This window comes from Loxodonta africana, chromosome 5 (genome assembly GCF_030014295.1).
Source record: "Loxodonta africana isolate mLoxAfr1 chromosome 5, mLoxAfr1.hap2, whole genome shotgun sequence".
Classification (NCBI taxonomy): Eukaryota; Metazoa; Chordata; class Mammalia; order Proboscidea; family Elephantidae; genus Loxodonta; species Loxodonta africana.
The window spans coordinates 15,854,344-15,871,299 of NC_087346.1; the positions used below are offsets into that span (position 1 = coordinate 15,854,344).

Consider the following 16,956-nt stretch of genomic DNA (forward strand, 5'->3'; position numbering starts at 1 on the left):
ATTTCCAAAATGGAGTATCTACAAACACACGATAGCTAATCAGATATTTCACAATAAAAAAATTTTTAAAAATACACAGGGAAATTCATGTACCATGGTCTATATGCCCTGTATCACTACATGTGGATTTTCAACAGAATTAAACCACCAAGTAAGGAAAAAAGGAGCCCTGGTGGCACAGTGGTTAAAACATTTGGCTGCTAAACAAAAGGTCAGCAGTTCAAACCCACCTGCTGCTCCACAGGAGAAAGACGTGGCAGTCTGCCTCCACAGATTTACAGCCTTGGAAACCAGATGGGGCAGTTCTACTCTGTTCTACAGGCTAGCTTTGAGTAGGAACTGATTCAACAGCAATGTTTTTTTTTTTTTTTTAAGTAAGGAAAGAGAATGCTTGAATACGCTTGTTTTGTTTGCTTGGTGGCACAATGCTTAAGCACTCAGACGCTAACTGAAAGGTTCCGCAGGAGGAAGACCTGGTAATCTGCTCCCATAAAGATTACAACCAAGAAAACTCCACGGAGCAGTTCTACCTTGTCACGGAGGGTCACTATCTGAGTCTCGACTCCTTGGCACTTAACGACAATAAAAGCAGAAACTCTACCAGAAGCAGAGACAGGGTTATGGGTAAAAGACAAACGACAAAAGGACAAACAGGCTTCTCCCTGTGGATTAATCCAAGCTTTAGCATTTCTGCCTTTACTAACACTTTTCCTGCTTATACTTAAAAATGCCTGTTCTACTGGCAAAGATTTAAAAGACGCCAATACTCAGTGTCGGTGAAGGAACTGGGCGCTCTCTGAACCTCTGCTGTACGTAAATTAAACACATCTGTCATTTCACAAGTCTTAAAATCTGTGGAAATCTTATAAACCCAGAAACACTACTTCCAGAAATTTATGGCAAGAAAATAATCAGATAGTAGATGAAGAGGTGTATATAAAGATGTTCAGTGTGATACTGTTTATAATAATGAAAAATAATGCACTTTAAATGTCCACTATAAAGAATTAGTAAATTATAGTAGCCACAGCATGGAATACCAACTAGCCATTGGCATGGTGATAGACTACACAGTCACTGATTAATTATTAGGTCAAAAAGAAAGAGAAAACAAACAAATTTGTATGTGAATACATAAGAAAAAGACTAGAAGGCAATACATGAAGTGGGAGTTATCCCTTCTTGTTAGAAATACCAAATAATTTTATTCCTTTTCTATTTTCTAATTTTTTAATGCAATGAAAAAAATAATAGTAATACCCAAAAATGATAAGGGAAAAAATAGTTGCCATCTGCATGATTTGGAAATTTACAGAATTTCAACAAAATAAGCTATGCTGTAAAAATATGCCACTGCAGAGACAGGAAGTCACATGTTTTCCCATTCTTGTCACCGGCTAAAAAGAACCCTTCCTTAATGCCCAGTAGATGTTCAAGATTATTTAATAGTCTGGTTAAAGAACACAATTTTCCTCCTTTCTTTATGCTAGTAACATGTTTGGCTTTCCATATAAGGTGGAGGAGAATCCATAAGAATGGGATTTAAGTGATGACATCTAGAAATCTAAAATTTCTTTTCCTTCTACATCCTGTAGCTTTAGGCTACATCTAAGAGAAGAGCTACCATTTATTTACCGCTTTTTAGATTGCCCGCACACTATTTTCATTCCTTATCTCCTTTATTCATTTCAACAACCATACAAGTGTTTTTATTTCTACTTTATAAAGCCTGGTTCAGAGATTATGTAACTGACCAAAAGTCATTAGGCATACAAGTAGTGGATTCAAGGTTCAGTCCCAGTTCTGTTTAATTCCAAAGTTCTAGTTCTTTCCAGTACACGATACTGCTTGCTGACCTTTCATTCTGAATTCATTAATAGAAAGAAGTACAAATTTAAAATAATACCTTAGAGATAACAAAATAATAGGCAGCTGACTACCATAGCTGAAAATCAGGTCTATCAAATTGCTATTCTGTTATTTCACACTTAATAGGCTGAATAATTCAGAATTCCAAAGCACTCATATAAAAGTTTAGGTATGTTCCCACTACAAAATAATCTCTTCTTGACTAAAGGATTTTTCACATGCACATATATGTATCATTATTTTATCATCGCTTTTTCAAACAAAAGTCTTAAAAAGAGAAACCACTTGCTTACGAGAAGCAGCAAATGGCTTATTATCAACAATGCAGAGAAAAAAGTATCTTGTTCCTTTTAAATAAACAGAATTAGAAAAAAGCATAAAATAGAAAACCACAGAAAGACCTAACACTGATTTAGAACTAAAAAGAGTTAAAAAGCCCTACTAACAACAAGATGGGGCTAAAACTGACCTCTGTACTATTTGTGATGAATGTTTCAACAAAAGTACCCAAAACCCCAAGTTTCAACCCCCATATAATTAACTACTTAAGAAACTCAGATATTTTAGTATATCCACTTATATTCACAAACTCATGTGCTGATTAGAAATCATCCGGAGAAGCTCTACTTAGTAAAACTATGTAGTCTGTTTAGTGTAAATTACACGTTCTTTAGTTTCTTCAATTAAAAACAGCTTTTTTTCCCACTATAAAAGCAACACATTCTCATTGTAGAAAAATTTAAAACTGAAAATATAAGAGTCATAATCCCTCCACTCAGAGATAATCAGGATTAGCACATTCATAAATATCTTTTGGAAACTTTTCTGTGTTTGTGAGTATATGCTGTGTCTGACAAAAATAGAACTAAACAATCTTTTGTAATATCTTCTTAAACTTTCATATATTGTGACCACATTTCCATGTGAATAACAGTATCCATGGTATGGACAAGTAACCTCTCCCTTATTGGTGCAATTATAAACAATACTTCAGTGAACATCCTTGTACAGACACTACTATATGTTCTCAGAAGAAATATCTTGTAATTCTGCCTTTTCAATAGTTTAGGCCTGCTAATTTGGAAAAGAGCCTTGGTGGCACAGTGGTTAAGCGCTCAGCTGCCAACCAAAGGTTGGCGGTTTGAACCCACCAGCCACTCTATGGAAGATGTGGCAGTCTATTTCCGTAAAGATACAGCCTTGGAAACCCTATGGGGTAGCTCTACTCTGTCCTATGGGATTCCTATGAGTCAGAATCGACTTGACAGCAATGTTTTATTTATTTATTTTTTAGGTAATTTGAAATAACATGGAACTGCTATTATATTTTTAAAAGAACACAAATAACTTACTACTTTACCTTTCTGAACAAAAATTCTTACCTTGCAGTAACAGATTCAACTGGCATGATATCAGGCACATAATGGGCCATGGGAGAAACAAAGTGTCCGTCTAGGATCTTACAGTCTGACTGTTCCTCAATCTAAAAGAAAAGCAAAATCAAGACATATGGATTGGTCTATTATAGATGTTTACCTGGCTTCTCCCCATACACATTCTTTTCCTTCTACATTCTTTACTACAGTCTAGCTAGGAAAATAAACTACAAATGAATTTCATTTATACATTGAGGTGCAATAACAAAAAATGAAATACTAGTTAGAAGAATTCAACAATGTGCAATATAAAAAAATAATAAGAACAATTTATAAACAAATTATAAGAATAATTTACCACAATCAAGTAAGAGTTGACATTAATATTTAAAATGGTTCAATATCAGGCAATCAATTGATATAATAATGAATCATGTTAACAGATTAAAGAAAAATGAAACATTTACATAATATAGAAAAGGCATTTACTAACATTCAATATCTAAACTTACTTCCTCTCAAATAGTTATTCTTTAAAATAAAGTATATTTCGGGCCAATAGTCAAAATTAAATTGGCAATAAAACACCAGACATATTTATCAAAATTAGAAACAAATTACAAAAAAAAAAAACAAAACATTAAACATCTAGATTTTTTTTTTTAACCCAAATTGCTAGCTAGTTGTGCCAGCACCATTTATTGGATAATCCATATTTTCCAACTGACTTAAAGGTTGCCTTTATCATGTACTAAATTTCCATATTTGGTTTTATTAGCTTATCTTTTATTTCTGTTCATAACTGCAGTTTTATAATATCCATTGATATATGACTGAACTAATCTTTCCTTATTACTTTCTTTTTCAGAGTATTCCTGATCTGATTATACTTTCATATATTTTTCCAAAATAACTTAAGATCCTTTTAGGAAATTCAAAATTGAATCTTCTGATTGGGACTGTGCTGTATTTTTAAAAATGCTCAAGAAGTCTTAACATTTATATGATACTAAATTTTTAATCTAAGAAGTCCTTCCATTTTAGCCACTTCATGCCTCTTAAGGAGACCCAGTGGCACCGTGGTTAAGGGCTACCAAAGGGGGGCAGTCTGATTTCACCGGCCGCTCCTCGGCAACACTGTGGGGCAGTGCTACTCTGTCCTATAGGATTGCTTTGAGTCGGAATTAACTTGATGGCAGCAGGTTTGGGTTTTTTTGGCTTATGGCTCTTAAAATACTTTTAAAATTTATATATTATTTTGCAAGTAACTCCTCATGTGGTGACTTTCCAACTAGATTAAAAAAAAAAAAAAAACAGTTGTTGTGGAGTATATTCTGATTCACGATGACCCCATGTGTGTCAGAACAGATCTGTGTGCCATAGGGTTTTTTTTTTTTTTAACCATAGGGTTTTCAACAGCTGATTTTTTTTTGGAAACAGATTGCCAGGCCTTTCTTCTGAGGTGCCTATAGGTGAACTCAAACCACCAATCTTTGGTTAGCCAAGCACTTACCCACTTGCACCACTAACTTGATTATTCTCCTTTAATATTAACAAATCTTCTGTAATGCTGAATAATTTAACTCTCCTGAGCCTAAAGAGGAAACCCTGGTGGTATAGTGCTTAGGTGCTACAGTTGCTAACCAAAAGGTTGACAGTTCAAGTCCACCAGGTGCTCCTTGGAAACCCTATGGGGCAGTTCTACTCTGTCCTATAGGGTCGCTATGAGTCGGAATCCACTTGACGGCAACGGGTTTGATTTTGGGCCTAAAGAGAGAGGAACCCTGGTGGCATGGTGATTAACCCTCAAGGCTCAGCTGCTAACCAAAAGGTCAGCCATTCAAACACACCGGCTGCACTGCAGGAGAAATATGTGGCAGTCTGCTTCCATAAAGATTTACAGCCTTAAAAACCCTATGGGGCAGTTCTACGGCAATTGCTTGGGTATTTTTGGTTTCAAGCTTAAAGATACAAAATGATGTTCAGAAATACCCAGCTCTAAATACTTTCTTGTATATACCTAGGAGTTAAATTGCTGGGTCATATGGTAGTTCTATTTTTAGTTTTTTGAGGAACTGCCACACTATTTTCTATGACGGCTGTACCATTTGGCATTCCCACCAGCAACGGGTAAGGGTTCCAACCTCCTCACATCCTCACTAACATTTGTTACTTTCCTTTTTTTTTTTTTTTAATCTTAGCCATCTAGTGGGAGTGAAGTGGTATCTCGTGGTTTTGATTTGCATCTTTCTGATGAACACACATGTTTTAATATTTATTGCTGTTTTACTCCAACATTCAATCTATTTTTGCCATATATTTATGTTTAGCCAGAATTTCCATAACTCCATTTCTTTCTTTTGAATACCTTATCAATGTATACTGGATAATCACTTGAAACCAGATGCTGGCATCTTTCTCGATTTCCAATCAACTTTCTGAATTCAAATAGTCTATTGTGGGAAAGGAGGAAAAAAGGAAAAAAATTCGCCTTTTATACCCATTATGTTAAGACTGATGAAAAACGATAAACATTAGCAAATACAGTTTATAAATCATGTTCAAATTTAATTTTAATCACTAATAAAAAAGATTAGGTTTTTTTTCCCCCCAAACTGCACAGTCTGCCTCAGAAAATTGTGGGAAGTAACATTGTTCAGGAAGTAATTAACACATAAAATACTCAAAATTAAAGGAACCAATCCTGAAAATTCATCTTCTTAGATCTAGATTTTCCCATGAATACTGACTGCAGTGTGTCCCAGTTTTATAGCCATTTACAAATTCAGGTTACTACAGATAACTCAGTCTCTGGAAATTACATGCAACTCAAATCAGCTTAATTTTTGAAGTTAAAAATCTAGTTGACATTTCTGAGAGCTTTTTGCTTTAAAATCTGAATTATTTAAAAACAGTCCAACTTATGATTATATGTGCTAAAACTTAAGAGAAATAATTAAAAAGAGAAAAGGAAATAATTTCTTTTTATATAGTTTAATGCTTTACCTGCAGAATAATCTCTCTATTTGAGAATGAAGGACTTTATAACTAAAATAAAATTTTAAATATTTACTAACACAACAAAATCAGGACAAGTACTCAGGAAGAAAAAAAAAAAAAAAAAGCGTACCTTTTGAGGTCCTCTGGCCTTCCCCATCCTCTGATAAAAAGTTTTGTGAGGAGAAGTCTCCGGTATAGAACATCTAACTTGCTCACACCCATCAGTAGTAATCAAACATCTATGAAACAAAATTTTAAATGGCTTTAAAATATTTTATTTTTATCAATGCTGCAAGTCAACTTTCCAACCAATTCTTTAAATATCAGATCCATTTAAAGATTGAGAATAAACTATAAACTTTGAATTTATTCCCTTAGAAATAAGAGATGCGGAAAAAAAGAACCAAGATCTAAGTAGAGAAGTAGAACCCTGAGTTTCACTAAATGTCTTTAGGGCAACATCTTATCCTCAGCACACTGACTGACAGTACGTACCCAATTATTTGCTGGTTAACAATAGTAGTGGCTAATACTTATTATTATTATTGTACTTTACTTGAAGGTTTACAGAGCAAACTAGGTTCTCATTAAACAATTAATACACATTGTTTTGTGGCATTGGTTTCCAGCCCCACCACATGTTAATACTCCCACTTCTCGACCTTGGGTTCCCCATTACCAGCTTTCCTGTCACCTCCTGCCTCTCATCCTTGCCCCTGGGCTGGTGTGCCCACCTAGTCTCGTTTTGTTTTATGGGCCTTTCTAATCTTTGGCTGAAGGGTGAACCTCACAAGTAACTTTGTTAGTGAGTTAAAAGGGTGTCCAGAGGCCATATTCTTGGGTTTCTCCAGTCTCTGTCAGACCAGTAAGCTTGGTCTTTTTTTCTTTTTGTGAGTTAGAATTTTTCTCCAGCCCTGTCTGGGACCCTTTATTGTGATCCCTGTCACAGGAGTACGTGGTGGTAGCCAGGCACCATTTAGTTGTGCTGGACTTAGTCTGATGGAGGCAGTAATGCGATAAAACCTGCGAAAGCTGGAATCTGCCTAAGGCGGAAACCTGTCCAAGAAGGAAAACTCAAGTATTTTCCACTAAAACGAGGGACAGGGAAGTGGTAGACTATACTCTGTCAAAGGTGGAAAACTTGCGAGACCTGGAAAAAGAGGTTTCAATGTACAGTACTATGTTATCTGCCAGGCACCAGGCATTATTATTATTATTTTTTTTTAACTTTTATTGAGCTTCAAGTGAACATTTACAAATCAAGTCAGTCTGTCACATATAAGTTAATATACATCTTACTTCTTACTCCCACTTGCTCTCCCCCTAATGAGTCAGCCCTTCCAGTCTCTCCTTTCGTGAAAACTTTGGCAGCCTCCAACTCTCTCTATCCTCCCATCCCCCCTCCAGACAGGAGATGCCAACACAGTCTCAAGTGTCCACCTGATATAATTAGCTCACTCTTCATCAGCATCTCTCTCCCACCCACTGTCCAGTCCCTTTCATGTCTGATGAGTTGTCTTCGGGGATGGTTCCCGTCCTGTGCCAACAGAAGGTTTGGGGACCATGACTCCCGGGATTCCTCTCGTCACATCCAGACCATTAAGTATGGTCTTTTTATGAGAATTTGGGGTCTGCATCCCACTGATCTCCTGCTCCCTCAGGGGTTCTCTATTGTGCTCCCTGTCAGGGCAGTCATCGATTGTGGCCGGGCACCAACTAGTTCTTCTGGTCTCAGGATAATGTAGGTCTCTGGTTCATGTGGCCCTCTCTGTCTCTTGGGCTCTTAGTTGTCGTGTGACCTTGGTGTTCTTCATTCTCCTTTGCTCCAGGTGGGTTGAGACCAATTGATGCATCTTAGATGGCCGCTTGTTAGCTTTTAAGACCCCAGATGCCACATTTCAAAGTGGGATGCAGAATGTTTTCATAATAGAATTATTTTGCCAATTGACTTAGAAGTCCCCTTAAACCATGGTTCCCAAATCCCCGCCCTTGCTCCTCTGACCTTTAGAAGTATTCCGTTTATCCCAGGAACTTCTTTGCTTTTGGTCCAGTCCAGTCCCGTCCAGTTGAGCTGACCTTCCATGTATTGAGTGTTGTCCTTCCCTTCACCTAAAGCAGTTCTTATCAGCTAATTAATCAGTAAAAAACCCTCTCCCTCCCTCCCTCCCTCCCCCCCTCGTAACCACAAAAGTCTGTGTTCTTCTCAGTTTATACTATTTCTCAAGATCTTATAATAGTGGTCTTATACAGTATTTGTCCTTTTGCCTCTGACTGATTTCGCTCAGCATAATGCCTTCCAGGTTCCTCCACGTTATGAAATGTTTCACAGATTCGTCACTGTTCTTTATCGATGCGTAGTATTCCATTGTGTGAATATACCACAATTTATTTACCCATTCATCCGTTGATGGACACCTTGGTTGCTTCCAGCTTTTTGCTATTGTAAACAGAGCTGCAATAAACATGGGTGTGCATATATCAGTTTGTGTGAAGGCTCTTGTTTCTCTAGGGTATATTCCGAGGAGTGGGATTTCTGGGTTGTATGGTAGTTCTATTTCTAACTGTTTAAGATATCGCCAGATAGATTTCCAAAGTGGTTGTACCATTTTACATTCCCACCAGCAGTGTATAAGAGTTCCAATCTCTCCACAGCCTCTCCAACATTTATTATTTTGTGTTTTTTGGATTAATGCCAGCCTTGGTGGAGTGAGATGGAATCTCATCGTAGTTTTAATCTGCATTTCTCTAATGGCTAATGATCGGGAGCATTTTCTCATGTATTTGTTAGCTGCCTGAATATCTTCTTTAGTGAAGTGTGTGTTCATATTCTTTGCCCACTTCTTGATTGGGTTGTTTGTCTTTTTGTGGTTGAGTTTTGACAGAATCATATAGATTTTAGAGATCAGGCGCTGGTCGGAGATGTCATAGCTGAAAATTCTTTCCCAGTCTGTAGGTGGTCTTTTTACTCTTTTGGTGAAGTCTTTAGATGAGCATAGGTGTTTGATTTTTAGGAGCTCCCAGTTATCGGGTTTCTCTTCGTCATTTTTGGTAATGTTTTGTATTCTGTTTATGCCTTGTATTAGGGCTCCTAGGGTTGTCCCTATTTTTTCTTCCATGATCTTTATCGTTTTAGTCTTTATGTTTAGGTCTTTGATCCACTTGGAGTTAGTTTTTGTGCATGGTGTGAGGTATGGGTCCTGTTTCATTTTTTTGCAAATGAATATCCAGTTATGCCAGCACAGGCACTATTTTTTTTTAAATACACACACACACGTTCTCGTTTAAGTCTTCTAACAACTTTATGAAGCAAGATCTATTATTCCAATTTTACCAGTGCAGAAACTGAGGCACGGGATAGGTGATTTATTTACCCAAGGCCACAAAGCCAGTGGGGGCAGAGCTAAGATTTAATCCTAGGCACAGGGCTCAAGGACTCTTGGCTACTATATGATACTTCCTATCTACTACAGTATAGAAGTCCCTGGGTGGCACAAACACTGGTACTCTAGTTAGTGGCACAAACAGTTAATACTTGCCTGCTAACCAAAAGGCTGGAGGTTCGAGCCCATCTAGAGGTGCCACGGAAAGGTCTGGTGATCTGCTTCCAAAAAAAACGACCACTGAAAACTCTATGGAGCACAGATCTATTCTGACACACGTGGGGTCGCCATGAGTTGGAAATGACTCAAAGGCAACTGTCTTTTTACATTACACTACAGTGAATGAAAAGTAGTAGTTAACCAGTGCTACCACTTGTATACCACTTATCTTTTCCACAGATTCCTGATTTTTTAATATCTACATTGAATGCTATTGTTTTGATATGGGCATAAAATTTGATTCGGGTCATTTTACTTACATAACAGAAATTGGAAATTTGTATTTCCATCATTAAGCTTTAATAGGTACTTATCCACTGCATCAATTTTTTTTTTCGTAACCACAACTTATGTATTATATTTTTGCTCTTAAATCACAAGTCTAACTTAATGCTATTTTTTGTTTGCATAGGTGTACAATCTAACCCACCAACAACTGCGCTCGCACTTTTAATTTGTTTTTATACCTGGGTCAGGAAAACCAAGTCAATCATACTGCCTGTCACAATTATTAGGACTAAGAATAAGTATTTACTTGATCATATACTTGTGAGGTAATATAGTCAGAGTACAGTATCATTTTCTAATACCACTTTACCCCCAATTTCCATGTTTTATTCAATTACTTTTTTTGTTTTCTTTTTAAAATTTTTATTTCGTAAAACATATATGATAAAACATTTGCAATTTCAACCATTCTTTAAAAAAAATTTTATTGTGCTTTAAGTGAAAGTTTGCAAACCAAGTCAGCCTCTCATACAAAAACTTACATACACCCTGCTATATACTCCTAGTTGCTCTCTCTCTAATGAGACAGCACACTCCTTCCCTCCACTCTCTTATTTTTGTGTCCATTCAGCCAGCTTCTGCCCCCCTCTGCCCTCTCATCTCTTCTCCAGACAGGAGTTGCCCACATAAGTCTCATATGTCTACTTGATCCAAGGAACTCACTCTTCACCAGTATCATTTTCTATCCCATAGTTCAGTCTGATCCCTGTCTGAACAGTCAGCTTTGGGAATGGTTCCTGTCTTGGGCTAACAGAAGGTCTGGGGACCATGACCACCGGGGTCCTGATAGTCTCAGTCAGACCATTAAGTCTGGTCTTATTACAAGAATTTGGGGTCTGCATCCCACCGCTCTTCTGCTCCCTCAGGGGTTCTCTGTTGTGTTCCTTGTCAGGGCAGTCACTGGTTATAGCCGGGCACCATCTAGTTCTTCTGGTCTCAGGCTGATAACAACCATTTTTTAGGTACAATTCAGTGACATTAATTACATCCACTACGTAATGCAAGCATCATCACTTTTCCAAATTTTTTCATCACTCTTAACAGAAACTCAGCACCCTGTTAAGCAATAACTACCTCCCACTCCCACCATCCCTGGTAACAACTAGTAAACTTTGATCTCTGGGCTTATGCCTATTCTGTAAGTGGGCTCATACAATATTTGTCCTTTTGTGTCTAACTTATTTCACTCGGCACAATGTTTTGAAGGTTCATCAATGTCATGGCATGTGCCAGAACTTCATTCTCCTCTTTACATTTGAGTAGTATTCCGTTGTATGTTTTCTTAGTTTCCTAGTGCTGCCGTAACAAAAAATACAAGTGGGTATCTTTGGAGAGCAGAAATTTATCATCTCACAGTTCTGGAGGCTAGAAATCCAAACCAGGGCATCAGTTATAGGGAGGCCTGAGGATGGTGGCCCCAGGCGTTCCTTGACATTCCTTAACTCGTAGACAGTTCCTCACATGGTCCCCTCACCCTGTATGTATGTCTCTTTTCGTGTTTGTTTTCCCTTTTTATAGGATACCACTCAGAAGGGACTAGGTTTAGGGCCCCCGTTTCTCAAACGAGGTTCCAAAACCCGGTGCCGTCGAGTCAATTCCGACTCATCAAATGAGGTTATAGTCCCATTAACTTATAAATGAAACCCTTATTTCAGGGTCAGATTTACAGGTTCAGGGCTTAGGACTTCACTCTAAGTTTTTGACGGACACAATTCAATCCATAACATACGTATATACAACATTTTATGTATCCATTCATCTGCTTGTGGATAATTGGGTTATGTCTGCCTTTTTGCTACTGTGATTAATGCTGCAAAGAACATGGGTGTGCAAGTACCTGTTTGAGTCCCTGCTTTCAAGTCTTTTCAGTATACCTAGGAGTGGAATCACTGGGTCATATGGTAATTCTGTGTTTAACTTTTTGAGGGATTGCCAAACGGTTATGCACAGCAGCTGTACCATTTTACAATCATACCAGCAATGGATAAGAGTTCCAGTCTCTCTATATCCTCACGAACACTTGCAGTTTTCCACTTTTCTTGTAATAGCTATCCTAGTAGGGTTGAAGTGGTATCTCATTGTGGTTTTCATTTACATTTACTTAATGACTAATGACACTGAGCATCTTTTCATGTGCTTATTGGCCATGTGTATGTTTTCTTTGGTGAAATGTCTCTTCAAGTCCTTTGGCCATTATTTGATTGGGTGTTCGTCTTTTTGTTGTTGAGTTGTAGTTCTTTATATATTCTGGATACAGGCATACCTTGTTTTATCGCAATTTGCTTTATTGTGCTTCACAGATACTACTTTTTTTTTTTTTTTTTACAAATTGAAGGTTTGTGGCAACCGTGCATCAAGCAAGTCTGTCGGCGCCATTTTTCCAACAGCATATGCTCACTTCATGTCTCTGTGTCTCATTTTGGTAATTCTCACAATATTTCAAATTTTTCAGTATTATATCTGTTATGGTGATCTGAGATCAGTCATCTTTGATGTTACTACTGTAATTGTTTTGGGGCACCACAAACTGCACCCATCTAAGATGGCGAACGTAACAGATAAATGTGTGTTCTGACTGCCCCACCAACTGGCTCTTCCCTGTCTCTCTCCCTCTTGTCAGGCCTCCCTATTCCCTGAGACACAACAATAATGAAATTAGGCCAATTAATAACCCTACAATGGCCTCTAAGTGTTCAAATGAAAGGAAGAATCACACGTCTCTCACTTTAAATCAAACGTTAGAAATGATTAAGCTTAGTGAGGAAGGCACGTTGAAAGCCAAGGCAGGCCAAAAGTTAGGTCTCTTGAGCAAACAGCCAAGTTGTGAAAGCAAAGGAAAAGTTTTTGAAGGAAATTAAAAGTGTTACTCCAGTGAACATACGAATGATAAGAAAGCGAAACAGCCTTATTAATGATATGGGGAAAGTTTTAGTGGTCTGGATAGATCAAACCAACTACAACATTTGTTTAAGTTAAAGCCTAATGCAGAGTAAGGCCCTAGCTATCTTCAATTCTATGAAGGCTGAGAGAGGTGAGAAAGCTGCAGAAAAGTTGAAGCTAGCAAAGGTTGGTTCATCAGGTTTAAGGAAAGAAGCCATCTCTATAACATAAAAGTGCAAGGTGAAGCTGCAAGTGCTGATACAGAAGCTTCAGCAAGTTATTCAGAAGATCTAGCTATGATAATGGTGGCAATACTAAACAACAGATTTTCAATGCAGATAAAGCAGCCTTATGTTAGAAGAAGATGCCATCTAGGACTTTCATAGCTACAGAGGAGAAGTCAATGTTCGGCTTCAAGGCTTCAAAGGACAGGCTGACTCTCTGGTTGGGGGCTAATGCAACTAGTGGCTTTAAGTTGACGCCAGTACTCAGTCACCATTTTGAAAATCCTAGGACCCTTAACAATTACGCTACATCTACTCTGCTTGTGCTCTATAAATGGAACAACAAAGCCTGGATGACAGCACATCTCTTTACAACACGGTTTACAGAATATTTTAAGCTCATTGTTGAGACCTACTGCTCAAAAAAAAAGATTTCTTTCAAAATATTACTGTTGTTGTTGACAGGTGTTATCAAGTCTGTTCTGATTAATGGCGACTCTATGTACCACGTGTAGAGTTAGCATGAAACCCTGCTAAAACCTGCACCATCCTCATAATCACTGTCATGCTTGAACCCACTGTTGTAGCCACAGTGTCAATCCACCTTGTGGAGGGTCTTCCTCTTTTTTGATGACCGTCTACTTTACCAAGCAAGATATCCTTCTCCAGGGACTGGTCCTTCCTGATAACATGTCCAAAGTATGCGAGATGAAGCCTTGTCATCCTTGCTTCTAAGGAGCATTCTCACTGTACTTCTTCCAAGACAGATTTGTTTGTTCTTTTGGCAGTCCATGGTATATTCAATATTCTTCAGCAACATCACAACTCAAAGGTATCAATTCTTCTTCAGTCTTCCTTATTCACTGTCCAGCTTTCACATGCATATGAGGCGACTGAAAATACCATGGCTTGGGTCAAGCACACCTGAGTACTCAAATTAACATCTTTGCTTTTAACACTTTATAAAGAGGTCTTTTGCAGCAAATTTGCCCAATGCAATGAGTCTTTTGATTTCTTGACTGCCGCTTCCATGGGTTTTGATTGTGAACCCAAGTAAAATGAAATCCTTGACAATTTCAATCTTTCCTCTGTTTATCATGATGTTGCTTATTGCTCCAGTTGTAAGGATTTTTTTTTCTTAATGTTGAGGTATAATCCATACTGGAGGCTGTAGTCTTGGTCTTCTTCAGTAAGTGCTTGAAGTCCTCTTCACTTTCAGCAAGCAAGGCTGTATCATCTGCATAACGTAGACAGTTCACGAGTCCTCCTTCAATCCTGATGCCCCATTCTTCTCGGATTATTTGCTCAAAATACACTTGAAAGGATACAACCCTGATGCATTCCTTTCCGACTTTAAACCACGCAGTATCCTCTTGTTCTGTTCGAAAGACTTCTTCTTTGTCCTGTACAGGTTCCTCCTGAGCACAATTAAGTGTTCTGGAATTCTCGTTCTTCACAATGTTATCCATAATTTGTTATGATCCACACAGTTAAATGCCTTTACACAGTCAATAAGACACAGGTAAACGTTTTCCTGGTATTCTCTGCGTTCAGCCAGGATCCATCTGACATCATTCCTCGTCCCACATCCTCTTCTGAATCTGGCTTGAATTTCTACCAGTTCCCTGTCAAGGTACTGCTGCAATTGCTTTTGAGTGACCTTCAGCAAAAGTTTACCTGCGTGTGATATTAATGGTATTGTTCAATAATTTCCCCGTTCCATTTTATCATCTTTCTTTGGAATGGGCATAAATATGGATCTTTTTGAAGGCTTTGTGACACAGTGATTAAGAGCTTGGCTGCTAACCAAAAGGCATCAACTCGACAACAACGGGTTTGGTTTTTTTTTTCCCCCCAATCGGTTGGCCAGGTAGTTGTCTTCCAAATTTCCCAGCATAGACAAGTAAGCACTTCCAGCACTATTTACTACATCTATTTGCTGAAACATCTCAATTGGTATTCCGTCAATTCCTGGAGCCTTGTTTTTTACCAATGTTTTCAGCATAGCTTGGACTTCTTCCTTCAGTACCAACTGTTCTTGATCATATGCTACCTTACGAATTGACTGAACATCGACCAATTCTTTTTGGTACAGTGGCTCTGTGTATTCCTTAATGGGTTTTTTTTTTTTCTTTGGATGCTTCCTGTGTCATTCGGTATTTTTGCCCGTAGAATCCTTCAATATTCAACTCAAGGCTTGAATTTTTTCTTCAGTTCTTTCAGCTTGAGAAATGCCAAGTGGGATCTTTTTGGTTTTCTAACCCCAGGTCTTCGCACATGTCATTCTAATACTGTCTCGTAGAGCCGTCCTTTGAAATCTTCTGTTCAGCTCTTTGCCTTTATCATTTCTTCCATTTGCTTTAGGTACTCTACTTTCAAGAGCAACTTTCAGAGTCTCTTCTGACATCCGTTTTAGACTTTTCTTTCTTCTCTGTCTTTTTAATGATCTTTTGCTTTCTTCATGTATGATGTCTTTGATGTCATTCCACAACTCGTCTGATCTTTGGTCATTAGTGTTCAACGCATCAAATCTATTCTTGAGATGGTCTCTAAATTCAGGTGGGATATATACTTTGGCTCTCATGGACTTGTTCTAATTCTCTCCAGCGAAAGCTGAACTTGCATATGAGCAATTAATGCTCTGTTCCGCACTTGGCCCCTGACCTTGTTCTGACTGATATTGAGCTTTTCCGTTGTCTTTTTCCACAGATGTAGTCAATTTGATTCTTGTGTATTCCATGTGGTGAGGTTCATGTGTAGAGTTGCCATTTATGTTGGTGAATAAAGGTACTTGCAATGAAGTCATTGGTCTTGCAAAATTCTATCGTGTGATTTCCGGCATCAACAAGATCATATTTTCCAACTACCGATCCTTCCTCTTTGTTTCCAACTTTTGCATTCCAATCACCAGTAATTATCAACGCATCCTGATTACATGTTCGATCAATTTCAGATTGCAGCAGTTGGTAAAAAGTCTTCCATTTCTTCAACTTTGGCCTTAGCGGTTGGTGCATAAATTTGAATAACAATCACATTAAGTGGCCTTCCTTATAAGCATATGAATATTATCCCACACTGACAGTGTTGTATTTAGTATAGATCTTGAAATGTTCTTTTTGACAATGAATGCAATGCCACTTCCTCTTCAATTTGTTATTCCCAGCATAGTAGATCATATGACTGTCCAATTCAAAATGGCCAATACCAGTCCATTTCAGCTCACTTATACCTCAGATATTGATGTTTATGCATTCCATTTCACTCTTGATGACTTCCAATTTTCCTAGATTCGTATTTCTTACATTTCCACATTCCTATTATTACTGGATGTTTGCAGCTGTTTCTTTTCATTTTGAGTTGTGCCACATCAACAAATGAAGGTCCTAAAAGCTTGACTCCATCCATGTCATTAAGGTCAAGTCGATTTTGAGGAGGCAGCTCTTCCCTAGTCATCTTTCACATGGCTTCCTACCTGAGGGGCTCATCTTCCAGCACTATATCAGACAATGTTTTGCTGCTATTCATAGGGTTTTCACTGGCTAATTTTTTTTTACAAGTAGCCCACCAGGTCCTTCTTCCTAGTCTATCTTAGTCTGAAAGCTCAGCTAAAACCTGTTCACCATGGGTGACCCTGCTGGTATTTGAATACCGGTAGTATAGCTTCCAGCATCACAGCAACACGCAAGCCCCCACAGTATGACAAACTGACAGCACATGCAG

At 38.1% G+C, this 16,956-nt stretch overlaps 1 protein-coding gene across 15 annotated transcripts in view; it reads right to left on the bottom strand.

Annotated features, from left to right (window-relative positions):
• Window positions 1-16,956, bottom strand: part of ABHD18 (abhydrolase domain containing 18) — a 53,055-nt gene that overhangs the window by 20,772 nt on the left and 15,327 nt on the right. For 7 of the 15 annotated variants that reach the window (XM_064285349.1, XM_064285351.1, XM_064285347.1 and 4 more), the window contains 2 exons: window positions 6,376-6,484; window positions 3,252-3,352 (listed from right to left, as the gene is read on the bottom strand). In XM_064285349.1, coding sequence (XP_064141419.1) covers window positions 3,252-3,352; window positions 6,376-6,484 — 210 coding nt within the window. Of the gene's footprint in view, window positions 1-3,251; window positions 3,353-5,613; window positions 5,699-6,375; window positions 6,485-8,247; window positions 8,355-16,956 lie in introns of all 15 variants that reach the window. The other 8 variants (XM_064285345.1, XM_064285342.1, XM_064285341.1 and 5 more) reach the window with 3 other exon arrangements.